The sequence below is a fragment of the Silurus meridionalis genome, chromosome 18 (assembly GCF_014805685.1).
Source record: "Silurus meridionalis isolate SWU-2019-XX chromosome 18, ASM1480568v1, whole genome shotgun sequence".
Taxonomy (NCBI): domain Eukaryota; kingdom Metazoa; phylum Chordata; class Actinopteri; order Siluriformes; family Siluridae; genus Silurus; species Silurus meridionalis.
Window position 1 is genome coordinate 21,431,328 of NC_060901.1, and position 19,616 is coordinate 21,450,943.

Genomic DNA, 19,616 nt, shown 5'->3' on the forward strand with positions numbered 1-19,616 from the left:
ATGTAATCTGGATGGAGCTCAGAAGAGACACAAGTATCTGTTCAGGGCAGAAGGTATATCTAGATCTGTGTATACATCATTATCATTAGAAATTCCTTCCATGATTATTAAGGATCTAGATCGAATTCTTTATAACTTTATTTGAAGGAACAAACCACATTGTTTAAAAAAAGAAATCATTTGTAATCCTAAATAGCAGGGGGGATTAGAGGTCTTAGATTATAATACTCTTAATGACACCTTTAAAATTAAATGGTTAATAGAGTTTATGAGGAATAGAGATGGTCCTTGGAATGTATTTCCTAATTATATGTTTAATAGTCTGGGAGGCATTGATTTTTTTGTTGAAAAGTAATTTTTTTGTTGATAAAATTCCTGTTAAATTGGCCGGTTTTCACAGACAAGCCCTGCTAGCATGAAAATTGGTGTATAAGCATAATTTTTCACCCCACAACTGTTTCGTATGGAATAAAAAAGATATACTATTTAAAAACAAGTCTTTATATTATCATGCTTGGTTCAATTCGGATATATTGTTAGTAAGACAGTTATTTAATTCTCATGAATTATTCCAAAATTCCATATTCATAAGAAAAAGTGGGCTCAATGTAGACCAAACTTTTCCCATTTTATGAATGACTTCAAATTGTATATGAATCTTTTGAAAGAAACAACAAAAAAGCACTGAAAACATGTTCTGCTCTGAAAACTTTGAAATTTATGGAATTTTCTTTTTTTATATACAGTGTTTTTTATTTATTTATTTTTATTTTTTATATTTATATATTTTCTCTCTGTAAGTAAGTGTTAATTTAACATGAATATGATCTGTTCAGAAAGTCTAAAAGGCCATTAAACAGTCTCTCAATAGATCATCCATTAGGGGGCAGTAATGAGCATCACAGAGCAGCATTGTTACTTATACCGAAGAAAAACGTGGTTATTGTGGAGATTAGCTGGGAGTAAAACTCCCCGTTTGTGACTTTATGTAGATTTTTATACGCAGTCGCAGTTTATACTCTGTTAAAAGGTAAACCAGTTCTTTATTTCTTTATAAATATTAGGATATACTTTGAGGAATTGATACACATACCGAGCTGGAATAATATCGACTTGCTAGTCATGCTAGTCTTAGCTAGCTAGTTAGCTTCAAATTGGGCTTTGAATATTTATTTCCAAAACATTTTTAATAATTTTTTTCATCTACTCATATTTAACACGTTTTCGTTTTGAGTTTATTCACGTCATCACGGAAACGTGAACCTCAAGTCAACATTGCAAAAGCTAACAAACAGTTCCCGGAAGTGGTCTGGGGTTCGGTTCCGGATTCAGAACCAGAACCGTGTGATAAATCAAATTTGGCTTCGATCAGGAATATGTGACGCGTTAAACGGTTTTCACCTCAGGTTTATTGATGACGTCATGGGGTTTCCTCACTGATCAGGTGCGCGTGGTCTCTTTCTTTCTTCTCCTTCTGCAGGTTTTTTTGTTGGCAAATGAAGGAAAATAAGGAGAACACCACTCCTTCCTTTCACGTCACCACTCTGGACCACATTAAGCCATGCTGGTACTGGGACAAGAAGGACCTGGCGCACACTCCGTCCCAATCCGAGGGTCTAGACCCGGCTACGGAGGCCCGGTACCGCCGTGAGGGAGCCCGGTTCATCTTCGACGTCGGGACCCGACTCGGGCTGTATCCTTCCGTCATGTTCAAAACTCTTTCATTCTTTTTATTTTGATGTTTCTTTTGGTTTCTCAAGATAATCCTTCTTTCTCAAGGTTTTGTAGAGGTTTCTTCTAAGGAGCACTGATGAAGAACCTCCATGCTTTACGCCGAGGATGGTGTTCTTCAGTCTGGATGAGAAGCTGTTTTCATTGTAGATTTGTATCTGAAGCCTTCAAGGTTTTAGGCAGCTTTCTTCAGGGTTTGTTGAGCTCATGGGGTTTCAAAAAGTTTGGCCCATCAGAAGAACTTGTATTTCTGAAAATTGACCAATCAGAACTCGTGTTTCTGACAGTTGGAAAATCAGAAGAACTCGTATTTAACAAATAGCAAATAAGTAAAAACTCGTATTTTAAAAAAATGTCCAAAAGAAGAAAAAAAGTGTTTCTCTGATTACTGGCCAATCAGAAGAACATATATTTTTGAAAATTGGCCAATCAGAACTCGTATCTCAGACCATTGGATTCGCTTTTTTTTTCTTTTTTCAATTATTATAATTTTTTTTATTTTTTTAAATTGTCCAATCGGAAGAACTTGTATTTCTGAGAGTTGGAAAATCCAAAGAACTCAGATTTAACAAATAGCAAATAAGTAAAACTCGTATTTTAAAAAAATGTCCAAAAGAAGAAAAAAAGTGTTTCTCTGATTACTGGCCAATCAGAAGAACATATATTTTTGAAAATTGGCCAATCAGAACTCGTATCTCAGACCATTGGATTCGCTTTTTTTTTCTTTTTTCAATTATTATAATTTTTTTTATTTTTTTAAATTGTCCAATCGGAAGAACTTGTATTTCTGAGAGTTGGAAAATCCAAAGAACTCGTATTTAACAAATAGCAAATAAGTAAAAACTCGTATGTTAAAAAATTGAGCAATCAGAAGTCGTCATGCCTCAGACCATTGGCCAATCAGAAGAACTTTTATTTCTGAAAATTGACCAATCAAAGGAACTCAAATGTCTGATTATTGGCCAATCAGAACTGCTCTTAACTCTAACTGTCGGCTGATGAAATGTTCTTCTTCTTGGTTTATAAATTGTCCTTTTCCAGGATTATTATATGAAATATTAGATGTTTTTTGCTCCTTGACACCTCCCCTCCCCCCTCCTGTATCAGACATTATGATACTTTGGCTACTGGAATCATTTATTTCCACCGTTTCTACATGTTTCACTCGTTTAAACAGTTCCCCAGATACGTAAGTCGCAGCGTTTCTTTCCGTCCGACTCTTTATTATTATTAATGATGTAAAAAAAAAAAAAGAACCCGAATCGGTGTTGTCGACGTTCCAGGTGACCGGAGCCTGCTGTCTGTTTTTGGCTGGAAAAGTCGAGGAGACGCCGAAGAAGTGTAAAGACATCATCAAGACGGCTCGCAGTTTGCTGAACGACGTGCAGTTCGCCCAGTTTGGAGACGATCCGAAGGTGAGAGAGAGAGAGAGAGAGAGAGAGAGAGGCGTGTGCTCTGTGCAGGCAAAAGTATTTGGACGCATATGGTAAAAAAATTTTCCCAGCTATACATGCTTCTCTGCACACTTCCATGAAGTATGGATCTGCTTATGGGAGTGAATGAATGTTCATAAGGAGGAACATGACAATTTTATATGTGGTGTCCAAATACTTTTGAACCTTTTTTTAAATTTATTTATTCATTTTTTTTTTTTCCCTCTCTCTCTCTCCACAACCCAAGGAAGAAGTTATGGTCCTGGAGAGGATTTTGCTGCAGACGATCAAGTTTGATCTGCAGGTGGAGCATCCATATCAGTTTCTTCTGCGTTATGCCAAACAGCTGAAAGGTTCAATTTCTTTTTTAACTTTTTAAAAAATAATTTACGTTGGGTTTTTTTTGTTGTTTTTTTTTTGGTTGGTTTGTGAATTTCATCCACTTTTTTCACTCAGGGGACAAAAATAAAGTGCAGAAGCTGGTGCAGATGGCCTGGACCTTCGTGAACGATAGGTGAGTTCGCTTATTATTGTATTTTTATTACTACTAAAAGACAAAACACAATTTAAGACGCATTTATGGACTTTATGGATCGAAGCATGTGTCCTCCTGACCTTCACACTCATATATGGATTTTCCAGGTTCAAAATCGTATAAAAGGTCTTTGTAGGATAAAAAAAAAAAAAAGCTGGAGAACTGAGCTGAAGACTGTGTGTGTGTGTGTGTGTGTGTGTGTGTGTGTGTGTGTGTGTGTGTGTGTGTGTGTGTGTGTGTGTGTGTGTGTTATGGTTGAAGTAGAAGAAAGCTAGCATTCTTTAACCTCCTCAAACACCATCTGGAGCCTTTGACATCAGCATCTACTCTGACTCCTGTTCTGGTAGATCATGAATGAACACTTTCTTAAAGCCACATCTCTAAAGAGTGGCGGGAGCTTATGGGGCGTGGTGGTCATATGGTCAGGATGTTCCTTAAACATGCTTCTCAACTTTTCACAAGATGAGTCTATGGGCATCCTGAGACAGAAATTACGGTTGAATAGTATCTGGGTTCCTGTAGATCTTTGGTGCTTGGCCCCTTTTTAAAAATGTAGATGCCATTTCCTGCTGTGTGATGATGAGGGGGGTGGGTTTACCTTTGAGGTTTAAGGAAAGGGGGGTGTATGCCGACATAAGGTTCGTTAGATGTTCTGAAGTATTAATTGGACCCTGTACCATTTGTCTCCTCAGCCTCTGCACCATGCTGTCTCTTCAGTGGGAACCCGAGATCATAGCTGTAGCAGTCATGTACCTGGCAGGCCGCCTGTGTAAGTTCGACATCCAGGAATGGACGTCCAAGCAGTCGTCTCGCCGATGGTGGGAGCAGTTCGTTCAAGACGTCCCCGTGGAGCTGCTGGAGGGTAGGAACACCCTTATGAGATGTTGAGGGGTAGAGGTTCATAATGGTGAATAAAGGTTTGATTTAATAAAGTGTAGAAAATTATTTGATTGTCTTGTCAGGTGGAAACAGTCTTTGTTCTCTGGTGAACTTGAATCAGACAGTAATAAACTAGCACAGCTGTAATCCATAAATATTATATTTAGTCTGTTTCGCAGGAACGAGTGATGAGCAGGGCGTTTACTTTTGAGCAACCGTTCCATAAACATAAATTAATAACAAATGATATCACATACGGCCAAATATTTAGTTTATTTTTTTGCTCGCTCCAACGGGAGCAGTTCCCAAACAGGCCACATCTGGATAGACTGTTACGTGTTCCAATGGTTATTAAACCATTAGTAACACCGGGGGGGGGGGTTACACGTAGAGAGGGACGACTTCTGAACCAGAAGTCCTGGGGAACATCCTGGAAAACATTTGTCCGCTGTGACTGAGTGAGGCAGCTATGTGTTAATTCGTTCGAGACATAAACGTCTTTCGCAAATCTGGAAACTCCTGATTGAGTTCAGGAGTCAACCGCAGCAGCTCTGGAAATATTGTAACGAGTTTTTTAGCGGGGGAAAAAAAGATGGAATGAAGGAAATCTTAATTATTACAGCGTTTGCCTCAAATTTGGTCACTGTTTTCTTAATTAGTGTGCTAAAGTGCACAGCTGTGTTCCAGATGGAAAAATCAGACTCGGTAACCAGTGTGGTTTCTCAAACTGTTCCCACAAACTTCGAAACACTCAATTGTCTTAAAATTGTTTTCTTAATTTCAACCTGGAGACCCAAAAACCCTGTTCAAAAGCCTCACACAAGGTACACAAAGCCAGCTCCATAAACATCTGCTTTTCATAAGTTGGATAGATTAGAAGATCTCCTGCTATAGAGCTTCAACCCTATTGAACATCTCCTTGGTGGCCTAGTCACCTTTTTATTTATTTATTTTTTCTCCTCCCCCTCCAGATATCTGCCACCAAATCCTGGACCTGTACTCTCAGGGCAAGCAGCCAATCCCACAGCAGCCCCAGATGCAGGAGAAAGACAAGCCACAGCCGCCTCCTACAGTCCTGCTCGGCCAACCAGGAGGAATCCCTGCACCGGTACCGGCATCCAAGAAGAATTCTCCTCAGGCCAGCCCTCCACGGCAACTCAAACGCCAACACGTGAGGCAACCTGTCTGGTTTTTGCAGAATTCCCAGAATGGCCCACAGGAGCCCACAGGTGTAGGGGAGATGTAGTCTGGTTATGCAGGAAGCACCATAAGTGCATCGTCTGTACCAGACTGTACTGAACTTCAATATGGTGCAGATGATTCGCTTTTATTTTTTTGCTCCAGACAGACAGCAAATCATCAATTCAAATCATAAAGTGCTTTTTGGCTACGTAGTGCAAAGATTTTGTATAAAACCAGACGTTCTTTTCCTGTTCTGTCTCTGTGAAGGCGCAGCTCTATCTCTGCCATGTTAATCCATACACTGTGACTCTCAGGACTCCTCGGCCTCCGTAGTGTCGCAAATCTACATAGAAAAAATCCGTCACAATTTATCGGTCGCTTCATAATTAATAAAAGTCTAATGCATCTACTGATAATAGAAATAATAGAAATAAATCGGGTTTTATTTTAAAAATTAATAAATAAATTAAATAAATTTGTAAAAAAATTTAAAAAAAAACTTTTTTTGAAACCGATGCATCACATCATTAACCTAAAGGAAAACTTTATGCTAATTTTATTTTACGATAAATCTCTCATACTACGTGTTTTACCACAAATGTGCTTTAACCGTGTGTTTTTTGTTTTGTTTTGTTTGTTTGTTTTTTTTCCTTCCCCATTAGCCTTCTCCAAAAGAAGAATTAAAAGTAGTCACAGGTAAAGACAACACATAATATTGGTATATTCTATGCGAACAAGTGTGTGGACACCTGACCAGAAGATGGCTATCTGCTTCTTACTGAACATCCTGTTCCACATTTAGTCTCCATTTACTCTTCTAATAAGATCCATGGCTCTGCGAAGACTTTGGTTCCACTAGATTTTGTGGATTCATTAAATCCACAAAAGCTCTGTGGCAGGCCACTCGAGATCCTTTACTTCAACCCAGCTCTTCATGGGTTTGGGTCTTCTAGTTGGAACGAAGGGGAAAAAAGTTGTACCAGAAATTGCTGGAAAAGTCGGGTGTCCAAATACTTTTTGTCCATAGTGTGTATTTATATATGCACCTACAGATGTTTTACAAAAATTTAATCTTTTTTTTTTTTTTGCTTCTGTAGAGCAAGTTGGGTCTAAAATACCAAGACTTGAGAGTCCAATGCCTCCTTTACCAGTAACCCAGCCTCCTGGTGAGTGTTTTCCTGTGTACGAACCTCGAAATTATTTAAAATCTATTATTGAAACTATTATTAAAATGTATCTCCCTCATCTTTAGATCGCAAGCCGCCACCCTCTGCGCCGGCGCCTCCTAGCGAAGCCGAGCCGGCGTCCTCTGGCGATCCGGATTTACCTAAGGCCCCCCCTCCACCGCACGGAGCACCGCCCCCTCTGCCCCACCGCCCACCTCCGCCCCCACCCTCCAGCTACATAATGGGCATGTCCACGACCAGCTCGTACATGTCGAGCGAGGGCTACCAGAGCCTGCAGTCCCTAATGAAAACGGATGCTCCGTCTTACCCGCACATGCCGCCGTCTTACCCGATGCCTTACCACCCGCACGCTTACCCGCCACCCAGTGCACCCCCTCCAGGCCCACCTCCGCCACCCCCTGCGTCTTACCCGCCTCCTAATCTGCCTCCGCCTACACCTGCGTACCCGCCGCCGGGCTACAATCACAACTACCCGCCACCCCCACCGCCGCGCATGCCACCTCCGGGGATGCCCTTACCGGCCGGCTATCCGCCTCCACCTCCGGGACCCCCAGGGCAGCCGCAAGTGCCCATGCCGCCCGTCATGCCTGTTGCGAATTTGAACCGTGGAGCCTGGATGAGGTGAAACCAAGTTGGACAAGTCCTCAACAAACTCAAAATAGCTTTTCTCATAGCAATCTGTATATAAATGAAATCACATCCCATAATAGTCCATAAATCCGGCGTCTCGTTCAGGCCGGGCGTCTCCTTAGCCCCACCCACAAATCCCGATAATTTCTTTGTTAAAAAATTATCCAGATCTTTGTTTAGAATACGTCCGTTTCCTACGGAAATAATTTTCGTGCGTGTTTCACGATAGCATCAACGCTAAACGTTACCCCAGTCGTCAAGTGCAGGAGCGACGACGCCCCTCGCAAGTCGGATTCCAAACGTGAATTTCCTTTCGCGTGTGTGTGTGTATAGAGCAAGATTTATTTTCATGTTTGGTGTAATAAAAATCTTCCCCCCTTCCTCACCTGGTTTTCTTTCATGTGTGGGGTGACGTCTACAAACCTTCAGATAATGTAAAAAAAAATAAAATAAAAAAAAAGTGCCTTCAGAGCAGAAAGTGTGAAATGACAACTGAACAGAGAAGGCGAGAGAGATCTTCAGCAATATACAGATGACTTTGTTTATATAAACTCGTATGAAGGTTAAACTCCAATTCCATTCTCTCTAGTCATGAGCACCACACGACTGGAAGAGCTGTTCCAGCGATTTTGTAGGAGATTGTTCAATCATGATTTTGCACACACATCCAACCCATGGATTCAGGTCTGAATGTTGAAACTTCTTCCATGCTTTCGCATCCAGAGATTTTCTAAACAATTGTGTGGCTTTTAATTGTGGTAACAGTTTGTCCAAGAAGCAAAAGTTGTGGAAAATACACCATGGTGAGATTTCCACATAAAGTTTCTCTTCCTGTTTCTCCTCTGCCTCATGTGGTGATGTGACTGACTGACTGCGGTTATTGCTAAAGTTTGGAAGAAAATATTTTAATGACTTCAAATGTGCTTTCTGAAATAACGAAAAAGGTCCTAGTGAAAAAACAATGTAAACCACAGTAAAAATAAACAACAATCTAAACCACAATTAAAAAAAAAAATTTTTAGCCACAATAAAAAACGATGCAAACCGTTAAAAATAAACACCACAAACCACAATAATAACGATAAACAACAATCTAAACTTATAATATAAATAATAAAAATAAACAATTTTAACCACAATAACAATTATGTAAATCGCAATAGTAACAACAAAAAAGCAACAATTTAAACCACAAGAACAATAAACAACAATGTAAAGAATAATATTAATAAAAAGTCTAAACCACAATAACAATAAACAACAATGTAAAGCATAAAAATAATCTAAACCGCAATAATAAAAATAATCAATTGTGTAAATCACAATAGTAACAACAAAAGGGCAACTATGTGAACCACAATAATAACAATAAACAACAATCTGAACCATAAACATCAACAATGTAAACTACAATCATGATAAAAACAATCTAAACCACAACAAAAACAATAAACAACAACAATCTAAACCACAATAACAACAACAATCTAGGCCAAAATGACAATAAACATCAACAATTTAAACTACAATAATGATTAACAAAAACAATCTGAACCACAACAATAACAATAAACAAAAACATTAAACCATAACAATAAAAACCACCATCTAAACCACAACAATAACAATAAACAACAATCTAAACCACAATAATAATAATAATAATAATAAACATTGGCTGGGAATAATTCGGTCACATTATCGGTGATTCCAGATTCCAGGTTCGGATCTGATCAGAGCGATGAAACGTTCCTGCTCTCTTTCTCTCGACTCTCTGGAAAAAAAATTCCACAGAAGGATCTCGCCGTGTCCTGGTCAGTGTGCAGTGTTCCATAAAACCCACTGATTTATAGGGAAACCCACCACAGGAATGTGCATGTGGGGACTCCGGTGTGTGTGTGTGTGTGTGTGTGTGTGTGTGTGTGTCGTAAACACAAGGGCCTCCAATCTGCTGAGGCTGCTTTAACAATGTGTGTGTGTGTGTGTGTGTGTGTGTGTGTGTGTGTGTGTGTGTTTTTAAACAATGCAAATCTGATTTTTTCAGCTGCAAGACGGCTCCTGAGCAAGATATACATTTCCCCTTCATGATCTTTGACCCTGAGTCAATTGTCTTTGTGTGTGTGTGTGTGTGTGTGTGTGTGTGTGTGTGTGTTTCTGTGTGTCTCAGTGTTTTCTACATCTCTATTGATTATTTTTCTAAAGCATTAATCTTATTCCTGTTTTTTTAGCAGCACGAAACTGAGCAATAAATCAGATTTATTCAATGAGCATTAAAGAGGACGTCAGCTTTAATGGAAGTCCAACTCGAGTGTATAAATACATACATAGATAAAAATACACACATTTATACACACACACACACACACACACACACACACACACACACACACACACACACACACACAGATGTATACACATCTATATTTATTTTTCTCTCTTTCTCTCTCTCTCTCTCTCTCTCTCTCTCTCTATATATATATATATATATATATATATATATATATATATGTGTATATATTCTGTAGAATGAAAATTTTCCTTAACTTGAGCTAGGAGACCCAACCCTGTTCCAGCATGACACAAAATACACCTCCATGAAGATCTGGAAGTGTGTGGAAGATCTCGAGTGGCCTGCTATAGAGCTCAAACCATGTTGAACACCTTTGGGCTAAATTAAAACACCCCCACCCCAGTCCACCTCACCCAACATCTGTACCTGATTTGAATCTTCAAAAATCTCCCCAGGATTTAGTGGAACATCTTCCCAGAAGGATGGAGCTTATTATAAAGGTAAATGATGTCCAGGTTGATGTATCTGGTATATTAAAAAGCCAAGCGCTCGTCGCATCATCACGTCACAGAGGAATAATCGCTTCCTTTATTACAATAAATACAAATAAAATCGTCTGCGATTTCGTGGCTTCGTGTCTTCGGAGTAACAGTTTCTTTTATTTCTTATTTCTTCAGTTCTAATATGTTTCTGGTGACAGTTCATGGTTTTAATTGTAATGAAGGCTCCCCACCGAGGTCTTTTTGACGTACGTCTCGGCAGTGGCTTGCTCCAAAGCGTGCGCGTCTTTAGCCATGCTGATTTTCCCACATCGCTTCCTGTTGTGATGGATCAAGCAGACCATCAGTAGAACCAGAAACACGGTGCACACGATGATCCCGAGAAGAGCTCCGGCCGAGATGGACGAGGTCGTCTCAACCGGAGGAGCCTCGGTCGTGGACGGGACGGTCGTCCCGAGCAGGTCGATAGGGACGCATTTTGTTTTCCCGACGAGACGGAATCCGGGCCTGCAGAAACAGATGTAACCCCCGGGGACGTTGTCGCAACTGTGGTCGCACAGAGATGCCATGCATTCGTCGATATCGGTGCAAAAGTTGCCGTCCGGACGTTCTTCCAGGATGAAGCCTTCAGGACAGTAGCATTGGTCCGGTTTGTTGAGGTCACAGGCTACAGCCGGACAATCGAATACTGGACAGAAGAGTAAACACTGGTGTGTGTTTTCAGGGGACACTATAAATCCTTCAGAGCATTCGCAGTGATAACTCCCTACGGTGTTGTTACACATGTGTTCGCAAGGTCCAGAGAAACATTCGTCGTCGTCCTCACACACGTCCTTTTCCTTCCTGAAACCCTCCTTGCACAGGCACTCGAAGCCCCTGGGACTGTTCAGGCAGTACGAGTTTTTATCCGGACACGCTCCTGTACAGTGGTCGATTTCCGTGCAGCTCTTCCCGTCCTGTTCCAGACGGAAACCTTCACGGCACTGACAAATGTATTTCTCCCCGCTCATGATGCATTCGTGCGAACAGTCTGCTTTCTGACACGGGTCGACCCCGCCGAGCGCCCTGCTGCAGCCCACCGCGTTGCTCTCGAGCCTGTATCCTGGAAAACATGTGCAAACGTAGGTGTCTTCCACCCTGGTGCAGTTGTGTTCACATCCCCCTTTATAGACCTCGCAACTCCAAGGTGCCGTGATCCAGGCACCGGAGTAGCAAATGTGTTTGGATCCCGACAACTTCTGGGTCGCGTTGCTGGAATTCGGGACCTCCTGGAGCTTTTCACTGGTGAACCCGAAAGGTGTCTCGTACAAAACCGGGGACTCGACGGCGAGCGGTTTGCACTTTTCCTCCCTGATGTCGTGTCCGCACAAATACCCAGCGATCCGATCGTCACAGTGTCGCCCGGTCCATTTCGGATCGGCACCGGAGAGCGCCACGCATCTCTGCGAACAAACCCGTGGCTCGTCCTTCCAGTTCGTGAAGTCGGTCAGGTTGTCTCCGGTGATCCAGGAGTACCCTTTCAGACCCACGTCCGATCCCAAGCAGGATTCTGAGTCGTCCCGTAATCCGATCCAAAAGTCTCCAGAGTGTCCAGAAATCAGATCTGAGATGACAGTGTTTACCAGCATGGATCGGACCGTGATCAGATGTCCTCCTTGCTCCTTACAGGATGTCCTAGCTGAGTTAAAATCCGACACGTCGGCGTGCACGGTCACGCACAAATCAGCCACGCAGTTGCCGTTATGCGGTTTTCTTCCCTCCACCGGGAGAAGCGCGAGCGCCATGACCACTCCTAGAAAAACCTTCATCCCGATTACTTCTGCTTTATTTTCGGAAAACTTTTCTCTTTCTTTTTCGAAGCTGTATGTGTCCTCACTCACTTCTTACTCATGTCGCGATGTCTCTCGCGCTGACTTTATTCCAGATGTGGAGGTCGGGGGAGGAACCTTTGCGTTTTTTTTTTTTTTTTTTTATTATTTTTTCCTTCCAGCAGCTGGATCTGCTCCCGGTGCGTCGCGCGCTTCTTTCTTCCTTTCTTTCTTTCTTTCTTTCTTTCTTTCTTTCTTTCTTTCTTTCTTTCTTTCTTCCTTCCTTCCTTTCTTTTTTTCTTTCTTTCTTTCTTTCTTTCTTTCTTCTTTCTTTCTTTCTTTCTTTCTTTCTTTCTTTCTTTCAACGAGACTTATTTACTTTATCACGCTGTACCAATATAATAATAATAATAATAATAATAATAATAATAATAATAATAATAGTAATAATAATAATAATAATAATAATAATAATAATAATAATAATTACTAATAATAACTGTTCCCGGTCTGATCCCACAAATAGGTCCAACATGAACGTGAAGAATTTTGTAACAGAGACCCCCAAAGACACCCCGCCCCATGACATGCTTTTAATACGAACCAGTCAGGGAATATTAAAAAATCGATTTTAAATGTTTTATTATAATAATAAAAAAAAAAAAAAATATATATATATATATATATATATATATATATATATATATATATATATATATATATATACATAAAATTTATATGTGCTTTTTTTTTAAATTACATTTTTTATTTGTTTATTTTTAGAGCACTTTTCATAACCCACATTGTCTCAAAGCAGCTTTACAGAATGTAAGAACAAAAAATTGTATCGAAGTGAATGATGTGCTTTTAATCCCCCCAATAATCAAACCTGTAGCAAGAAAAAAAACTCGCTTAGATGACATGAGAAAGAAACCTTGAGATGAACCAGACTCAAACCCGTCCTCATCAGGGTGACACCAAGAGTGTGATGACCAGAGAGTGGAGAAACAGCATATGTAGAATTAAATCTTTTTAATAATTGATTAAAAGGTTCCATGTCTGAAATCTTCACGAGGTGGGATCTGACCTGGAGATGGCGGAGATGTCCAGGGATCAATGCAGGGTGATTTTACCTTCTCAGTGCTGGAGAACATTTTATTTTTTGGAACGTCCATTTTTTTAAGAAGATGTTCCGCTACATTGGTGGAGGTTTGTAAGATTTGATTCATCCACAAGGGTGTTAGGAAGGTCAGGGGGTTTGGGGATGGTGTTCCAAATTCATTAGTGGGTTCAATAGCAGGACACTGAAGATCTCCACGAAGCTGGATTTGTGAAGGGAGAAATTCATGCTCCATCCAAAGACGTGCGATTAAAAAGTTGTCGATTTGGAGAAGAAGCACATTTGACTGGAAAAGTTGAATGGTAATCATCATCTTGGTTACGTTCACAATTTTGTCATAAAATGTCAAACGTTCACGACTTCTGCCAAAAGCATTACGTAAACGTTTTGCAATATAGCCCAGATTTCTACACTTTCCATTGTTAAAATAGAGAAATAAATAAAAAATAACACTCCTTAGTAACTCCAGTTCTGTGTTTGGGTTGGGCCAGATATCATCATGAATCAGGACCATGTTTTGCTCGGGCTACAGCGTGGAAGGAAATGGGTGGGATACCCAGTGTAAGGTGTTTATGTTGTGAACTTTGTATTCATAATATTGTGTTAGCCTGAGACCGTATTGTCCATTCCAGTTATGAAAAAAAAAAAAGAGAAAACAACCGGACCCCAACAGACCCCAAGGAGAAAACCTTCCCTTTGCATTGCTGTCTACACAGCGAGTTATTTCATTGTCTATGTTAATAATTCTGGAGTTTTCTGGAAAGATCTGATGACCCAGGAACAGTCAAGGCTTTCTATGGAACTCTCGAATGCCAAAAGACTTCTTTTATTCAATTATTTATCATATTCTGCTGATCAACACCAATAACCGGGTCAGAACTCGGAAGAGATTTCTAGTGAAAAAATGCTTCTTAGGCAAATCAAGACACATACCATAGTCAATAGAGTCCAAGCCAAGACCAAGACCAAAGCTAATCGGCTTTGAAGACCAAGACCATAGCAGTGGAGTCTGAGATGGGAAACGTATCAGAACCTTACAGCTGTGGAAGCAGTTCACCTGAGACAGATGTTCAAATCAGGTGTTTTGAAAGAACCAAATTTGAAAACCAGGTGACAGGAAATCTTTGAAGGCACACCCCTAAAAAAGCTAATTACATATACGGCATTTTTAGAAGTTCTTCACTAGGTTTAAGAGATTAGCACTGATTTGAACTCTAGGATGTGAACTCACAACCTACCAATAAGTCCAACACCTTAACCACTTGTTAATTCCGCTTCTGCTAGGAAGTACGCTGGTTTAACTTAATTGTTAATTGCAGATAAATATGCAAATATATGCACAGCGTGTATATATTTGTGGATCAAATATAAGTGGATAAATGTACAGCAAATAAATATAAAGGCTCTGGACAGTGTCAGAATAAGACGTATGTTTTTAGCGAGTTCTACACATAACATACGTCTCACATCATAACCTTGTGCTCCAGAACATCTGATCACATGCACATTATCAACTTGTGCTGTTAATATCATGAACAGCAGCTACGCTAATTCCTCTCCACTGCTTCTCTTTCTCTCCCCATCCTGAGGCATCCTGAGGTTTGGCCAGCTCCAGTCACCTCCCACCTCATGAAGAATATGGACTTTAAAGAAGTAGATGCCGAACCCGCGAACATCCCGAACATCTAGATACGTACCAGTGCCAATTGGATCCCACTACATGTGTGGAGTTTTGCCATTGGACCTCCTGGAGTGTTTAAAGGCTTTGGCATGGAGAAGCTGATGCTGGATCTGTAATGATCACAAATGTTGAGCTCAGTAGCTCCTAGTTTTCTAACCATAAACACTGTAGAAAGAACATTTACTTATAATCACACACTCCAGTGTTTATGTTAGTTCTCACTCTCCAGTGTTCTGTATTGTTGAAAGATTTATGATCAAACTCTTGATGTCACCCAAATAAGGATGGGTTCCCCTTTTGAGTCTGGTTCCTCTCAAGGTTTTTTCCTCATAACATCTAAGGGAGTTTTCCTTCACCACAGTCGCCATGGCTGCTCATCAGGGATAAATACACACCATTCACCTTAACTGTTGATTTCTGTAAAGCTGCTTTGAGACAATGTCTGTTGAAAGCGCTATAGAAATAAACTTGACTTGACTTTATTCACAGTTGGAGAAGCAAATCTTTCATGAAATCAGCACTTTTTTAAAGTATTGCACAATTGAAACTCAAATTATTTATTGATGTAAAAGAACAAACTCTTATTTTCTTGGCAGTAGCACAGAGATTCCATCATCTCACACTCTCACTTTTATTATGCTTAACGCCACCAGACTGAGTCAGACTCCAGACTTCAAGTCTTTCCTTTCTTATCACAACAGCAGAACACTGAAGTAATACTTCCTCCTCAAGATCGCCCATTTGCAGAAGGGACAATGGCATCTTAAGTTTATCTCCACACACTCACACACACATAAAACGTTCCACCGGTAGGGTGGAAATACTTCATTTTACTGTTATCATAAATTTTGACAAATCATTTCTTTAAGGCGACTCGTTCCTTAAATTGATCCCTAATCCGACTATTCTGAGACAATTCTTGGGTCTTTCATAATCGAAAGCATATTTTCTCTGGTTCTTCAAACCCAGTGAGATCTAGAAATAGATAAAACCGAGCAAATACTTCACAATGAACTGAGCGAGGTCGAGTCCTTATAAACCGCAATCCAAACGAAGGTGATAAAAAGATTTGAAAATCATACTTGAGTAAAAGTTATCGATCTCCTACTACAAAACTGACTCCATTACAAGTTCTGATAGAAACTTTCTTTCAGCTTCTCCCATTAGGGGTCGCCACAGCAGACTGTCCGCATGTTTGATTTGGCACGTTTTTACACTGGATGCCCTTCCTAACGCAACCATCTCCAATTTATCCAGGCTTGGGACCGGTACTGAAAGTGGCTGGGGTTGGTTCCCTGACCGGGGATCGAACCCAGGCCGCAGTGGTGAGAGCGCCGCATCCTAACCACTAGACCACTAGGGAACCTGGTACAAGTTCTGATAGAACTTGAGTAAAAGTCTTCGAGTATCTGATTTGAACAGTATTTGAGTATTTGACTCATTGAGAAAATAGCACGCTAGTCCTCAACTCTAAGACGTATTTTAGTTAGTCCAAAACAGTCAATTTGGGAGGTTTGATTTCCTAAAATACAAACTGTACACCTTGTTAACGCCACATTAGAACAAGATCAACACAACATCTGCATCGTCTTCGACGTGCCAGAACCAACCAATCAAGTCGAAGTAGTAAAGCGATCTTTCAAAAAGGGATCTTCAATTGTGAACAAATAAAATCATGTCACGAAGTGGGAAAAAAACCATCATCGTATAATGGACTGAAAGTAAATCATTTTAGACAAAAGTAAAAACCGAGTAAATGTAATCGGTAAGTACAATTGTGACCTGCTTACCTCCTGGTGTATGGAGCAATTCCTCCCAAAGAATTCCATTGATTAGATGTTACATTTCAATAGATTATGCTGTTCGAGAAGATACATAGATACCATAGAACTCAGGTTGGATTCCATACACGCCATCAGAAAAGACTTGATTTGTCTCCCAGAACAACTGCTGCTTATCTAAACAAATCGTGTGCCGTGAATGGTTTCTGAGGAACCTACCAAGATCATTGATTTTTGTTTACTTTGGATGTGGGAGCTCGAAGTTTTTCCTCTGCTTGAACTAGGAAACCCAATCCTGGTACATGAAGGTCTGGTTTCCATGGGTTGGATATGGTGGAAGATCTTGAATAGCCTGCTATAGAGCTCAAATTCTGTTGATGAAATCACCACACAATCTAGAGGAACTTCTTTCTGAAAGAGTGGAGCGCAAACGGGAACTGAATACGGAATTTATAAACCCTCCAGTGCTAAAATTGATAACGATGCTGGTGACTTTCTTTCAAATCACAAGCATCGTTATCAATTTTAGCGCAGGAGGGTTTGAAAAAAATCTGACAACCAAGAAAACAAACATCATCATTTCCCCCTGAATGTGGTATGCTCTTTATTTTGGCAAGTTTAAAGGTTGGCAAAATATTTTGAAAAAAAAAAACGATACCTTACTTGAAGTTTTTATTATCATTAGAGCCATAAAAGGAGGCGGTTTTTAGGGAAGGGTCATTAACAAAACATACCAGAACCTGAAGTTAGATGTGTGGCTTATGGGAATAGTGTGGGCATTGCACAGGAAACCTGAAAAAAAAACACCCTGCACATCCTGATATCCTGCTCCGGAGTCATTTTCTTGCTTGTTGCTGGTTGACAGAAACTTTTAAAAATGAGACCCTTTTGTATTTTTTTTTCAGTAATTAACGCAAAAGAAACAAAAAAATGACGGATTAAATAAAAAATGTGACAATTCCATACACGGGAATAGAAGAGAAAATATGATTATTTATAATCAATCATTTATTATCAATATCCGGTGTCCAGACAAGGTTCCTCACAGAGTTTCGTCCCTTATTTCATGGTTTAAATTGATCCTAAAAAGTCCCAATCCAAATTCTAGGTCTTAAACTTGGTGCAGAATGACGCCAAGGTATTTTTTTTCACCCATTTGTGCTATTTTTCCAAACAAATTTTCCCTTCACTTGATATACAAGCCTCCAGGCAGCTCCATGAAGATCTGCTTTTTATAGGTTGGATGTGTGTGGAAAATCTTGAGTGAAAACCTCTGGGAAGAATCTAAACTCCAACCAAGGCCTCCTACATCAGTACCTGACGTTACCAACACCCTTGTGGCTGAATGGAATCTCAAATTTCCATGAAATCTGTTGAAACATCTTCCTAGAAGAGTTGAGCTTATCATAAGGGCAAAATGTGGACTAGATGTAGAATGGGATGTTCAGAAAGAAGCACATAGCAACCTTATGATCAGGTGTCCACAAACTTTTTTCCATATTGTGCACCTTTTTTTTTAGGTTTCTGGTTTAGTGTACTGTCCTTTGTTGGTTTCCATTGTATTATTAGGGGGCCAAGCACCAAAAAAATGTTTAACATGTCTGTGATACCACCTAGAACCAGAGGGTGAACTTTGGCACATTCATTTTAAATTTTCTAAAGAACATTCTGACCAAATTTGGGCTAAGTGCTACCAAAGCTTTAGCACCAGCATCACATCAAATTTGGGCCTAACATGAAGGTATGTTTTTGACCATATCTATGGCGCCAAATTCAAAATCCACCATTTTCCTGAGGACACATTGAGGCCAATTTCCATCTAATTAGATTTTGCTGTAAGATCTTGCTGGAATTTGTGCTCAATTCCATTTTCCTATAATTTCCTGGAGTCTGCTTACATTGGCCTCATACCAAAATCAAGCTGAAACGTACTTCCTTTCTAACTTCTTCTACAACTGATCGTATTCCAATCGGTACCAAATTTGGCACGTCATCTTCAAAAGAACGTGACTTTAAAGCCTCCAAACAGGAAGTGAGGCTGTATCTAAGAAACGAATGTGAGCACTGATACAAAATATGGCCAGTGTTTTCAGGACCATGACTTGAAGCTGAAGAAAACATGAAAGTGACACCTACTGGTCAGAAGTTACAATAGCATGCTGAATATGTTTTCAGGCATCTCGTTGGCATTATTGCTACTCCTCAAATTTGTCCTATCTGCACCTCGTTTTGGTTGACATTCGTTTAGAACAGAGAATTTCACGAAAGTCAGTGAACGAGTGACCCTTTAAATCACATTTATGCATTTTATTATTTAACATGGCAATCCATAGAATACTTCATACTTCCATTTTGGAGGGATGTCCAGTTCCTGGTGATATCACTGTGGTGGTGCCTGATGTTCTCCGCTTGTTGATGGTACATTTAATGTTTTATAACATTCTTGAAATCTTCAAAATCTTGAAAATTAAAAATTATTTTCTACCATTTACATTTATGGCTTTTGACAACTTAGATTGATCTCATTCCTAAAACTGAGCAGCTATGTGCTTAAGGGCCTTCCTTAAGGGCCCAGCTTGGTGCAAATGGGATTTGAAATCACAACCTTCAAGTTCAAAGTCCAATGCTTTGAACCCCTATCACTTGTACCCCTCTCCTTATTTAACCCCTTTGACAGTATATACATTGGAAGCTCTTTGTAAACCAGGGCATGAACCTCACCATGATGTCCTACAGAAACATCTAATCTATGTTTGGTGGTTAATGAAAGGTGTTACCTTCCTTTCTGCCTACAGACAGGAAATGGGACGATTCATGATGATACACCCTTCCCTTAATGATTCACATGAGTCAAGAGGA

General features: G+C 40.1%; 2 protein-coding genes across 2 annotated transcripts; one reads left to right on the forward strand and one right to left on the reverse strand.

The window, feature by feature from the left end:
- The first annotated feature begins 892 nt into the window (after nucleotides 1–892).
- Nucleotides 893–7,958, forward strand: ccnk (cyclin K). The gene is made up of 11 exons (XM_046874322.1): nucleotides 893–1,030; nucleotides 1,481–1,693; nucleotides 2,839–2,920; nucleotides 3,015–3,146; nucleotides 3,412–3,517; nucleotides 3,621–3,678; nucleotides 4,392–4,561; nucleotides 5,550–5,749; nucleotides 6,423–6,456; nucleotides 6,858–6,926; nucleotides 7,013–7,958. The coding sequence occupies exons 2-11, from the start codon at nucleotides 1,497–1,499 to the stop codon at nucleotides 7,570–7,572; spliced, it is 1,608 nt and encodes a 535-aa protein (XP_046730278.1). The 5' UTR covers nucleotides 893–1,030; nucleotides 1,481–1,496; the 3' UTR covers nucleotides 7,573–7,958.
- Nucleotides 7,959–10,432: 2,474 nt separating this feature from the next.
- thbd (thrombomodulin) lies at nucleotides 10,433–12,566 on the reverse strand. The gene has a single exon (XM_046873430.1). The coding sequence runs from the start codon at nucleotides 12,173–12,175 to the stop codon at nucleotides 10,577–10,579; it is 1,599 nt and encodes a 532-aa protein (XP_046729386.1). The 5' UTR covers nucleotides 12,176–12,566; the 3' UTR covers nucleotides 10,433–10,576.
- Between the last annotated feature and the right edge of the window lie 7,050 nt (nucleotides 12,567–19,616).

Excerpts from the sequence above, each read along its gene's own strand:
- ccnk (XM_046874322.1), top strand. The coding sequence starts at position 1,497 with ATGAAGGAAAATAAGGAGAACACCACTCCTTCCTTTCACGTCACCACT. Across the intron at positions 6,457-6,857 it reads AGAATTAAAAGTAGTCACAG|AGCAAGTTGGGTCTAAAATA; the intron begins GTAAAGACAACA and ends TTGCTTCTGTAG. Across the intron at positions 6,927-7,012 it reads ACCAGTAACCCAGCCTCCTG|ATCGCAAGCCGCCACCCTCT; the intron begins GTGAGTGTTTTC and ends CCTCATCTTTAG.
- thbd (XM_046873430.1), bottom strand. The coding sequence starts at position 12,175 with ATGAAGGTTTTTCTAGGAGTGGTCATGGCGCTCGCGCTTCTCCCGGTG.